At 35.4% G+C, this 13,770-nt stretch overlaps 1 protein-coding gene across 2 annotated transcripts in view; it reads right to left on the minus strand.

Annotated features, from left to right (window-relative positions):
- The window catches only part of PPP1R21 (protein phosphatase 1 regulatory subunit 21), a 56,780-nt gene that overhangs the window by 12,527 nt on the left and 30,483 nt on the right, over positions 1-13,770 (minus strand). For both annotated transcript variants that reach the window (XM_060026652.1, XM_060026653.1), the window contains exons 13-17: positions 13,127-13,219; positions 8,836-8,963; positions 6,259-6,411; positions 3,849-3,941; positions 1,128-1,370 (exon numbers count right to left, since the gene is read on the minus strand). In XM_060026652.1, coding sequence (XP_059882635.1) covers positions 1,128-1,370; positions 3,849-3,941; positions 6,259-6,411; positions 8,836-8,963; positions 13,127-13,219 — 710 coding nt within the window. The remainder of the gene's footprint in view (positions 1-1,127; positions 1,371-3,848; positions 3,942-6,258; positions 6,412-8,835; positions 8,964-13,126; positions 13,220-13,770) is intronic.

Genomic DNA, 13,770 nt, shown 5'->3' on the forward strand with positions numbered 1-13,770 from the left:
GTATAATAATCATATGTAGCCACCATCTACATTCAGTAATTAACAATTTGCTCATTTGCTTAATTTATCTGTGTGTGTATATATTTCCTGAACAATCTGAGAGTAAGTTGCAGATATGATGATACCTTACCCTGAGTACTTTAGCATTTATCTCCAAAAAATAAAGGTATTCTCCTAAATAATCCAAGTATCATTATCACACCTAAGAAAACTAATAATAATCCACGTTTCTCACACTGTTGAGGTGCAGTGAGGTCTGTATACATCTTGAAAACAGAAGTTAATTTGTATATATTACTATCAGGTATGCTCTGAATCAGATGCAAGGGAGATGTGAGAAGGACCATGACTTGCTGTTCAAAAGCATCAGTGAGCTACAGGGGTAGCCTTAGGACAGGGCTGTCAAAAAGTGCCATGGCTCTCCTTAAATTTCTCAAAAAATGCTAACGAAAATATATTTAATGAGATCATTCTAATTTTGAGGGTTTTTTTCCCTTCCCTTCCTGATTTCTCATTTTCTAGATTTTCTAATTTTTTTTTAACAGTGGGCAGGAAAATATAATCAGAAAACTTTTCTCAATGTAACTGAATTTTATAATTCCAACAGAGATGTTTCTTCACCTTCTAAATCACTGCAATTAAATATAAGCAAGAAATATAAAGTTGCAAAATAACTTGTCAGTATATTGTCTTATGAAGTTTAGCTAACCTGATGGGTTTCTATATTATACGTATGTCATAAAGCTTTATACTACCTAGGAATACACCATGTAATTGGTTAAAAATGTTATTTGTCGTCATTTCTATAAAAAGTTAGGCAGTTAGTCCTTTGTCAGAAACATAACCCCCATATCACCAATGTTGCAGTGGAGAAACAGAATCATCTTAAATTTGACTTACTATATCTTCTCCAGGAACACAGCCCTTACCGTGGGGAAGTCTCACATGTAAAATCAAAGAGAATTTAATAAGGTTGCTTTTTTGAAGGGGGCATCCTGCTTACCAATCTGCTTTTTCTAGAGCACATGGATTATTCCTGTTATCAAGTGACATGTACTTTAGATGGTTAACACTGAACACTAAGATGGATCCCCACCAATTACCATTTAAAAAAAGAAGACACTTACCAAACTAGTGCTGTGAACGGGCACTGGCACAGCCTTGGCAGACGCATCTTCCTGGCCCGCAGCGGTCACCACGGCGGCCCCTTCCTGGGCTACTCCAACCACCTGCCCACTACTTGTGCTCTTCAGTTTATCTGCAGTTCGCTGGTTTTCTTTCTCCAGCTTGATTTTAGCTAACTGTGCTTCCAACATCCAATGTTCTTTTTCCTGCTCCAGTTTAGAAATCTTCTCCAAACTCTGCTGAACCTTGAAAGCAACAGAGAGTTCTGCACCTTAGAGGATGATGCAGACAAAACTTACCAGCCAAAAAAAATACTTTATGGAATGTAGACCAAAACTACTTCACAGGGGTGAAAACAAAAAAGCTTCATCCTGGAATAGGGAACATTTTATTAAACAGGATACGAAAAGCACAACCATAAATTGAGAAATTGAACTAGAATGAAATTTTTAAAATCTCTATTTATCACAAGGTATAATAAAGAGAGTAAACAGGAAAGCCACAAAGTGGTAGATGCATGTATCCAACAGTGGACTAATACCCATAACATATAAAGAACTTCTATAAATCAATGATAAAAAGACAGTCAACCCAATAGAGAAACAGGAGAAAAGAAGACTTGAATAGGCACCTGAATGTTACTATAAACATAAAAAAGAAGGTATCCAATGTCACTATTAACCAAGAAAAAGCAATTTAAAACCACCCAAATGAATAAAAACAAAACACACAAAAAAAACACCCAAATGACTAAAATGAAAGACAGAAAATACAAAGATGGACATGTTTATAGAGCAACTGGAACTATCATATAGTGCTTGGGGGAGTGGAATTTGGGACAAACACTTTGAAAACTGTTTGGCAGGATCTTTGAAAATTGAACTTGTATCCTATGACTTAGCAATTCTACTTCTAAGTATATGCCCAAGAGAAAAACATGTATGTTTATCAAAAGACAAGTATAAGAATGCCCATAGCAGCCCTACGATAGTCAAACACTTGAAAACTATCCAAATAGTCATAAGCTGTAAGAATGGATAAATAAATTATGTATTTTCACACGACAGAATACTTAACAGGAATGAAAATGGACCAATTACAACTACACATAACATGGATGAATATTATAAATATAATGTTGAACAAAAGAAGCCAGATCTGAAAGAGATGCTACCTAATTCTCATTTAATATGAAGTTCAGTATCAGGCAACAGAACAAAGAATGCAGGATAATGGTTACCTCTGGGGAAGGAGGAGAGTAGTAACTGGAAAGGGGCATGAGGAAAGTTTCTGAGGTCCTGGCAATCTTTTTTTTACAGGTATATACCTTACATAAAGAAATATTTTTTAAAAAATTTTATCTAGCTACCAGTTACATTAATGTGTTTACTTATGAAAATTCACTGAGATATATTAATAATTTATATACTTTTCTTTAAGTATGTTATGCTTCAATAAGAAGCTTAAAAAAAGCTAATTTTCAAGGCAAATGAAAGCTTGAGAATTAAATAAAAACAATCTTAGAGTGAATTCCAAATGCTTTACCAACTATCATCGTTGAACAATTACCACGTACCACTGTTCATGATATTTTCCTGCCAGTATCCTACTGAAGCCTCCTAACAGTCCTACAATTCTCACGTCTCAAAGAGGAGAACTTGAAGTCCCAGCAGCTCGACCACCTGCAAAGCTAACAAACAGAGCCAGGATGTGGGACCTCATGTGTCTGGCTCACAAGTCTGATTCTTTTCACCCTATCACACTGCCTCTCATTGGCTCAATTAATCCTTACGGGACCCTGAAAGGTAGGTATTATCCTCGCTTTAGAGAGGCAGGATGTGAGACCCGGAGTGCTTATCAGACTAGCCTGCAGCTGGTCAATGGCAGAGTGGGAAAAGCAATAGCTCTGAAGTCAGACCATTCTGCTACTTACTAGCTACTATGGATAAAAGCTGTTTAATTTCTTTGAGCCTTACTTTCCTCACATAAAATAAGAAGGAAATCTAAAATAAATTTTTAAGATACTCCACATTTCACTGTTTGTCTCAGGAATTTTGTTTTTTAGGAATTATTATGTGGATTAAATTTTTAGCTTCAACATCCTATTGAATTAATGTTGAAAAGATAAGTGATATGTGTCCAATGAAAATAAGGTCGGCATAGGCAAAATACTGTTTCAGATAAATTTGTGCTCTCTTTAAAATAAATTTTTCCAAAACTAAAGCAAGCCAGGTGTTAAAGTAAATAAATCTCTGGCGAATGCTAAACTGGGGTCAGTTTGTACCAACTTCTGAAAAAAATAATACCACCTACCTCCACCTGCCACCCAAATTCAACTGATCAATTGAGCATTGGAAATTTTTCATTCCTGTCCATTTAGGAAATAAAAATAACTCACTGAGTCTCTAGCCACACCCCCCTTTTTTGCCTTATTATTTCAGACATTTAAATCTAGTACCTAAATAATTAATCAGCATGGCCAGAGTGTGCTGATATTACTTTACTGGCAATCATAACACCAATTGAATCAGGATGACTTATTTAGAGTATCAACAAATGGTTTTCAATGAATTATGCTTATGGTGCTTTTTAAGCATGTGTTAATTAACTTCACATGTTTACTTACATAGCCTTTTAAATTGCTCTATGTGTATGAAAACCTTTTATAGGGGATTTTATATTCATGCTCTTTAACAAGTACCATGATTTTCCCGATGCCATACCTGTTGTGCAAGGCCTTCTCGACTTTCAGTAGAGCTGAGAAGGACCCGGCGGTTTGCCAGTGCTTCCTCATAAGGCACAGATTCCAAGAGGGGCTATGGAAAAAGCATCATAAGAAATAAAGAAAAAGGTGGCATCATTTCCCTGATCTTACAAATAAGAATGCTAAATGAGGTTTGATAATAAAATTCAGATGTATGTCCACATAGACTAGTTCCTTTAATACACATAAAAAAAGAACTTTAAAAAGAAAAGAAAAGAAAAAGAATGAAGGGGAACATGTCATACCAGTTACAAGAGACACTATCTAAAACCATAAGACTTGCACCAAAATAGACAGATGAAGGAATGGCAAAGAAAATCTAGAAACAGACAAAAGCACATACAAAAATGTATTATGTGACAAATGTTGCATTTTTAAGTCAATGCAGAAAGGATAAGTCATGCAAGGACAATCAGTTAATAATTTAGAAAAATAACTATTTAGACCCCAGTTTCATACGTATATCAGAATAAATAAATTCAAGATGGGCTGAAGATTTCAATCTAAAAAGTTTAGACCACAAAAATACTGGAAGAAAATATAGGTGAACTGACTTTCCAAGAGTCACCTGAGAATCACCACCGTAAAGAAAAAGCCTGGTTTGATGATATAAAAATTAAAACTTCTAAATTTTGAAAAATTATTACAGCAAACTGAGGAAAAATATTTCCGACATAAACAAAGGACTAAAATCCTTAACATAGAGCTCCTTCAACCCCAATTAGGAACATTTATTTAAAAACAGGTAAACAACTTGAACAGGAAATTGAAATAATATAAACAGTAAATTTATGAAAGGATGTTCTATTTCAATAACAAGCAAAGAAATGAAAATTAGAACAATAACACGGAACTTCTTGTTTCTAAGATTGACAAATTAAATTTACGGGTTAAATTTAAACTTCTATTGCTGGTGAACTATAAAAAGGTAACCTTTGAAACATTCACAGACTTTGAATGAGCAATTCCATTTTTAGGAATTAATCATAAAGATATAATTAAAACAATTAGGTAGCCTTATACGTTTCTAGGAGTGTACAACCACTCTTACGGGTAATCTGGCAGTAAATATTAAAACTTAAAACCACATTATCCAGAACATTCCACCTCTCAGTAATCCACACATATGCCCAAGGAGGCATTTACAAAGCTATCCATTGCAGTATAATTCTAACAGTGAAAAACTGGAATCAACCTAAATGCCCACCAAAAAGAGACTACCTAAATGAACCACGGAATACCTATATCATAGATTTCAATGCTGTGTTTAAAATGAATAAAGTAGCCATTATATCTATTGATACAGACAGGTCTCTAAAACATATTTTAAATGAAAAAAGGAAGCTACACAATGAAATATGCATTTTAGTTAAAAAAAAATTAGAAAAGTCTTTATATTCTTCATATTTTGCATATAGTTCAAAGTTTACAGAGATGAGTACAAATGCTCCAAGAGTCTGGAAGGTTACACACCAAACTGATAACTATAGTTACCTCCGGAGAGGAACTGGAATTAGGGATTGTAATTTACCTATAATGCTCTCATGTAATATAAGAATGTATTTATGCATTGTGTAACTAAAAGTTAGAAAGAAATAAAGAGAGAAAGGTAAATACACAAAGTTGCATGTGCAAGAATATCCCCTGTAGTATTGCATATAACAGTGAAAAATAGGAGGCAACCTAAAAATCCACTAGCAATGGATGGCTTAATTAAATTATCACACATTTATAGAATGAAATACTATAGATGAAATACTAGATGCATTAAAATGATAACAATTTATACTTATAGATATATATTTTTGTTATATAAAGATATCCACAATGCATTAAAGAGGAAAAAACAGATTCTGAAACTGTCTATGTATCCAGATACATTGCTTTTTATAATGTGTGTGTGTGTGCATGCATGTATACACATTAAAATTTTATGGTTAAGAGGAGCTACCTTTGGGTTGTGGGACTTTCTTCTTCATGTACTGCTGTTTCTTCTGATTTCTTTTTGCAATGATCATGTATTCTTATTATATTGAGAAAAAAATTATAAATGTATTTCAATTTTTTTTATTTCTACAAGTTTAAGATTTTCTCAAGTTTGACACTTAATGGCTGCCTGGCTGTCTCACCCTAAACACTCTACCAGCCACTGGAAACGTTAAGTCTAATACGGCCTAGGAAATGAGATTCAGGTCTCTGTCCCATCCTCCTCTCCAAAGACCCCCGCCCACCTCACAACACCCACCAACCACCTGTCCCTCAAAATTGTATAAAACCTAAACAATATGAACTGTGGGAAAACAACTGCCATTCTCTGGAATTTTTCCAGATTTTCCCTCTGATTTAAATGTTAACAGCAGCTCACAAACCTTTCTCAAAGCCTTCATATAGGCAGCAGCTTTTTTCTTGTATTGCAGCATGCATTCAGCTGAGAGAGGACTGATGAATCCACTCGCTGTCTTAGGCCCGTAGCTCAGGGAAGCAACGAAGTAGTCCACGTTGTTGCTGAAGAAAGATGCAATCTAAACCAAGTGTGACAAGAAGATAAATTTTATTTTCCAATAATATATCTAAAATATATATCTAAGAGTTTTCAGATCAAAGTTAAGGATACTCAGAATGGAAATGAAATTTCAACACATGCTCAAAAGCCCACATTTATTTGAAAAGAATACATAGGGAATGATTTATAATAAACACAATACAGTATAAATTTTGAGACCAGACTTGTGACATGTCTTAATCTAGACAAATTCTACTGTTTCTGAAAACCAAGGCTGATTCTGATTTATTCTGTAGACAATGTTTATGAGCTGTTTACCTTACTAAGTCTGCCCCTGCTCTCAAAATATATACGTTTGGGTTTATACATTCCGTTTGCATTTTAACTTTGAATGTTTCATATTCCAACACAAGACATGACACAAGCATATTGAATATATGATCTCTACTTAAATTTCATTCTGTAAATCTCAATCTGTGCATTACAAATATAACAGGAAAGAAAAAGACTGAAAATTCAGCAGACCCTTGTCTTTTACAGATTTAACATTTGCTTAATCTATGTAAGCAACAACAAAGATCCATGACTGTAATTGTGCTGAGCCATGATTCTGAATCTACAGTGCTATATGAAATGGTGATATAAATAAAAATGTCTAAGAAAGTTATTAGCCAGAAAAATTAAAGTCTTCGATACATTAAAGAGTATTCTATTTCAATAAATAAGAAAAAGTAACTTGTGAAACAAGAGTACTTTACCTTGGCAAAAACTGTTCAAAAAGTAAGCAATCACTCACTAGTGGTCTAAAAGATTATCTTTTTCATTAATATTTTACTGTGTCAAACGAAATTCTATGTTAGGTAGTATTCAAGAAAATGAAAACTCTAAAAATCTTGAGCTGTATATTCCTCGTGTATGACATAGATAGTACAGTGTTTGCATTTTAGTCATGGTAGTATACGGTGAGGTTTAACTTTCTTTCCTCTCTCTAATATTTCTACACTTCCCAAATGTTCTTTAACATGCATATGTTATACTTTCCTAGTGGGTTTTTTAAAAATTACAAACGATAAAATTTAGTTTAATCAAATCACATTAGCTAAGTATTAAGCTGCCACCAACTAATACTTAGTTCAGATACTTACTTTAGCTAAAAACCATTTATAAAAATTTCAGAGTGAAGATCAAGTACCTTTCCTTGAGACAACTCTTAAGGTTTCAGGCAAAGCAAATGTAAAATAAGCTATGAAGTATATAGGTATTTAATATTCCAGAGTTCTCCTAAAAAAGTGACAAATGCAGAGACTCTTGTAAAATGTCAACATTCTCTTTTTCCAGAAGTTGCTCACAATTGAATCAAAGTCAGAATCATCCTCAGAAAGTTTCCAGAATGCCTGTGGGTGAAAGCACTAAAGAGGAGGCAGTGGGGATGGTCTTCTGGCTAAGGAATCCTGTAGGCACTCACCTGCGAGCTGACAGATCCGAAAGGCAGCACCTTTTAATTACAGCCCCAAACTTAGCAGACTGTCAGGAAGACTGGCCTGACTTTGGGAAAGGTGACACTGAATACCTACCATAACCTATGATCATTTCTGATTAACTTAAAACACTTGAAAAAAGTGTGCTCCTACTAAGGTCAACCTGTCAGAAAAATAAAGGTATATAACACAGATAGAGATTAGCACTTTCTTGAGAAATTATGCTGAGTCTGCTGAAATAAATGGGCTAAGATAGTCCTGAATACAGTACTTTTGGTTTTATATGTATGGGTAGTTCTCAGAGAAATCTTAGTCACTAAAGGCTTTGATGACAGCCACATGAACATGTGCTCTTAGAATGTGACCTGCTGAAACCAGTTATCCAAGACAGAACAATTTTTAAAGAAACTGCGCTCTGGTCAGTTTATAATAACAATTAAGTACTTACTAATCCAAATGATCATTACTAATATTACGAATTCAATGAGAAGACACATGTTGAAGTCATCTTAAAAGTACTTATTAGGGTACAAAAACCACAGAAGTAGCATCATCACAAGTGTTGCCAAAAAACAAACAAAAAACTTGGAGGGGAAAAAACAAAATATTAACAAAGGTCTTATAATTCTTTTTCTTTTTCTATATCCCAATTTCTGTATAGCAGACCTTTAATACACACAAGGATCTATAGTGAGACCACCTGGAATCTTTCAATCATCAAATATCTCATTAAAATGTCAGAAGTGCCTGACCCACTTCCTCATCACAAATGCTTAACAGTAACTACCATATTGTTTCAAATATTAGGTAGGAAGGAGGAAAAGGGAGACAACTTTATTTTACAAAAAAGCCTGGTAATCAAAAATCCTTACACAGATCAATTTTCCTACTAGGTCACTCAAAAAAAAAAAAGGAGCACATTTAAGAGTTGAATTTAATGTCAGTATAAACCAGAGAAAAATTACCTTTCCTGCTCCATTTGTCAATGCCACTACTGATGACAGGATGCAATCATTAGTTGTTATGAGCTTCTGTGTTGCTGTTGGAAGTTCATGCTCTATTGTAGCCTTTTGACTATAATGTTTGGAAATATCTATAAACCCAATCAAATGAAAACTCATTACTATCTCTATACAAGTTGTATACAGATAACCAGCCCGTTAACTTCTTATATCTACTCTTACAAATTTACAAGACAAATCTGACAAAAAATGGTCCCAAATATGAGGATTGTGCTGAATATCAATTAGGTCTCAAGTTCACATGGAAAGAAGAGAGAGTAGTGAGGATCTCTTAACACCATCCTGGTGTCTCTATTACGTTCCCCAGCAGGTGTGTCTCATTCTCCTTCATTTGAGTGTTAAGCCCTTATTCTAGCACCAGGTAAAGGACCCTGAGCAATATTTACCAGTCAAAAACCTTGTTTTGATAGTCCAGCAGGCATAAATGAGAGTTTACATTGTGCTTATACAAACAAACCATGAGGCTGGAAAAGAACAGCCAACACAGGCACAATGTCGCACAATCCTTATTGGATCTTAGCTGGTTTGCCAGTACATACTTCAACAATAAGAAAGGTCTGCATGGCCAAATAAGGATTGGATACTCTAGCACCTGGCTTCACATTCTATTGCCTCTAGTACAAGAAAGCTATAACAAAGGCCTGTGGTTATGGAAGCATAGAAGAGAGAGGCTTGGATATAAATGTGTTGACAGAAACAGCAGTAGGTGAAACTGGCCAAACAGCTAAGCTTGGGGTTTTCTGGGTCTCTGAGACATAAAGTAATTTCATCCTGGAAATAAGGGAAAATGGGAGAATTACCAAGACAACATTGATTTACAAGGAAGGGCAATTATATTTTTAAATAAAAAGGTGTTTATGATACAGCCTCCTTTGAATATTTTACAGTACTTCAGTTACAACAGCATTAATTATCATTACCAACAAAGCAAAAAATAAATCACAAAACATGGAAACTAACTTTTATAGCAGGTGTGTATACAAAGAATTTCATTTATTCAGAATCAAGAAATTTAGTTGATTTTAGACTATAGATAATTAAAAGGGAATAAGACTATTCAAAAAGAAAGGGTATCTGAGATTTAACCTAGTATGATAATGATTTTTAACAAAATTACTGTTTTATGAATAAGATTACTTTTACTGAAATTTAAAACTAGGAAATTGCATTACTTATATATATTGTGTTATATACACATATATATAAACTTTTACATAAACTTTTAATTTAAGATAGTCTTAGATTTATAGAAAAATTACAGAGTTTCTGGATACCCTTAGCCAGTTTTCACTATTGTTAACACCCTACACTACTATGGTAGTTGTCACAGTGAAGGAACCAAATAATTGGTAATTACTATTATGTTTAATATTTCTTAAAAATAAATGATTATCCTCTATATATTCATAAGATATCCAAGTGAATGAAAATTCAATTGGAACACTGAACATTTTTTTGTATACTGAACTTGCTAGCCCCTAGAGTAGACATTTTCTTTCTATACACCACAGAAAGTTTTATTCAATATTTTACTGTCTGTATACAATGCTATAATACAACTGGGTTGGTAGGCAATCTTGGTTGATTGGTGTAGGTGATTGAAATACTTATAAAAGATGTACAATACTAAGAATCCTCCCATGGCATCTAGTAGATCAGAGCTACTGTAGTTTGACTATAATAATTCTCCCAATCCAACTGTTTACTCTTTATCGAGTCCAAATATTTTCATTATTTAGGGTGTTCCTCGACATTAAAGTTTAACTCCAAAAGGTACAAGGAAATCATGTGACCTAGACAACAGATTTATTTTCTTTTATGTTTCCTATGAGTCTACCTGCTTTAGACTTGAGACCAAAAATCAAACAATTCTCACTTAGAATGCCACTTGTTAAAAGATTAATTCACTTCCATTTTAATTCCTTGTAGGATACACATTTTTATAAATCTTTCTTTTTATACTAAGACCAGCCTGCCTTCTTTTTTTTTTTATAGCTTTATTTATTTGTTTATTTAATTTATTTTTGGCTGCGTTGGGTCTTCGTTGCTGCACGCGGGCTTTTTCTAGTTGCGGCGAGCGGGGGCTACTCTTCATTGCAGTGCGCGGGCTTCTCCTTGCGGTGGCTTCTCTTGTTGCAGAGCACAGGCACTAGGGCGCACGGGCTTCAGTAGTTGTGGCTCGCGGGCTCTAGAGCACAAGCTCAGTAGTTGTGGCGCACAGGCTTAGTTGCTCCACGGCATGTGGGATCTTCCCAGACCAGGGCTCGAACCTGTGTCTCCTGCATTGGCAGGCGGATTCTTAACCACTGTGCCACCAGGGAAACCCCAGCCTGCCTTCTTGATTGCCTTCCTTCCTTCCTTCTTTCCAACTTGGACCAAGCAATTAAGGGCAAAACATCAAGGGAAAAGATTTGAAATAAAAGTTCTCTTAAAAACAAAGTATATTCTGGTAATGCAAGTTAATGCTCACTCTGAGTGTTCATGAGAGATACACAACAGTCTTCCAACTGCATAAGAAGACAGATTTGAACTGTAAAACTAGCAACAAGAGGCCATAATCTGCTTGCCAACCATCCTTCATGTTTCCCAGTCTTCTCTCTTTATATTATGTTCACTTTCAAGGACAGAAACAAGCAGAGGCACAAAGGGGGCTAAGGGAGCCTCTGATCCTCCTCTGATAATCTCCACCAGCTCATAGCAAATAATAATAGTAACATTCTTTGATTTGGACCACTTGGCATCTTATGTCATATATGAACAAAAGCATTCTTAGAAAACTCAGAAGTACATTATTATTTATAGAAATATAAATAAAATCAAGATTTTTTGAAATGTAAATGAAGCTTTAAGATTCTCAATGGACAGCTACCCTCCATTGCTCTAGCCTCTCTTTTATCAAAATTCTAGAGAAGACACTAGCAGGAACAAATAGTAACATTAGCATAGGAAAACTTAGGAAACAAAACCAAAAAACATGTAGCCACAGAGCTACTTGTGGTTTCAATGGCCTAGTTCTACGTTACGTAAAGTTCTGGAATAGAGGACTATGGTTAAGTCTGAGCTCCCCAAACCAAAAGCTGCACAGGAAAAAGGTACCAGTCCCTTGGGTTTTCTATGGACCAGACTAGGTTCTGCAGGGTTGGGGCTGCCTCTTGTCACCTGCCGCCAAGACTGTCTATGCAAGCTGTGATTCCTGCAACCAGTGTTAGCTCCAGAAGTACAGTGACTTTTAAAGTTCCTTATAATTGAAGACAAGCCACAGGAAGGACCATTTTCCAGACTGAATGGTAAGGTAGTACTGGGTTCCAGACTGAATGGTAAGGTAGTACTGGGTAATTCCACTGAAACTAAGAATGATTCCCAGTAACACAGGTTATTATGCGGTTATGTGCCAACCTATAGAAAGGCCCCAAATATAGCCATCTTATACATGCCATCCAACAAAGTTTTAAGTTTTTAAAAAGTATTTTCTGTGAAACCAGCAATTGGTCACTAACTGCACACTAAACACCTCAGTGAAAAATCTAGGCACCTGGGCTATTTCCAGTAGTCCTTAGTAATTGCTCCTGCCCTCCTCTCCTCCCCCTACTCCAACAATCTTCAAACAGAAAAGAACAGAGGAAAAAAACCTAGAAGCCATGCAGAAATATAGATTAAAAAATCAGGACTCAGAATCACATGCTAGGAAGCAAATGAAATGACCGTCGACAAGCATATTCTTAGAAGCACATAGCAACTTAAAACTGACCAAAGCTTGAAGACAGACCTTCATTCCTTAAGGCTCTCCTGAACAAAACAGGACTTATAATGGGTACTCTAAACACAGAAACACACAGGAGGCTACGTAGAAAACCAGTGCATTCTTTCTGGGATCTTTAAACCTTCATTTCCTCAGTTCCTTCATGTTTGGGCTCTAACAAGTGCAGTATTTTGCTAAATGCCTCTGAATAGCATGTCTGGCTTGATAAAATTCATACACCTGCCTTAAGTCAGTGTAATGTATTTTTGGCTAAAGTTCCGGGCACAAGGGTTTCTCTTCAGCACTTTGTTTACCTTCAGGAAAGAAGCAGATGGGAAAAGCAGAAGGCAGTAGGCTGTGCACTTCAACGTTAAGCCAAATGCTACTAAACCTTTATGTGGGGTCTATTAGCCTTGGCAGTATTTGCTTAAATCTCATTCAGGCAGATCTGAGAAAATGGGACAAAGCTTATTTATGTTCTTTTCCAAGCCTCACCTTTCATGACATCATGAAATCCATGCAGAGCAGCACCAACATTTGTTAAGACAGAACTGTAGTTTGTCCGAAGGAGTCCATCTGGCTCCGTACCTAGGAAACCAAGATCACAAACCTAAGCATTTTCCCAGAAGAATTCACCTGAAAAACTGACAGCCCACCATCTCCCCTCTACTTTTGGGAAGAGAGAGAGTGAATACTGATTGTGATATGTTGAAAATAATGGCTCTTAAAATCATTGTAGACACATTCAGATAGAATGGTGATAATTACAGGGATCTAAACTGATTTGCATCCCCCATGTCCACAGATATTAATGGTTACAAGAATCAAAATTAAATTGCTAAGCAGGATTATGTCTTTCATGATTCTTTTTGAAATGAAAGCCTTTGTGAATTTCACCTTGTTACTACAGAACACATTTCTCATTTTGTGCTTTCCCTACATATTATTGTTTGCTGAACATCACTAAAAACACTATTATTCAAACATCACAGTTCCAATTCTGGCATGACAGCATAAGCAAGCTCCACATACCCACTCACCAGCACAACTGGTGAAAATGATTTAAAAATAACCACTTTAAACTCTGGAAATTATCCTAAGGGCATACAGCAAGTAAGGAAACATTTAATCAAGAAAAT

The sequence above is a fragment of the Delphinus delphis genome, chromosome 12 (assembly GCF_949987515.2).
Source record: "Delphinus delphis chromosome 12, mDelDel1.2, whole genome shotgun sequence".
NCBI classification, from domain to species: Eukaryota; Metazoa; Chordata; class Mammalia; order Artiodactyla; family Delphinidae; genus Delphinus; species Delphinus delphis.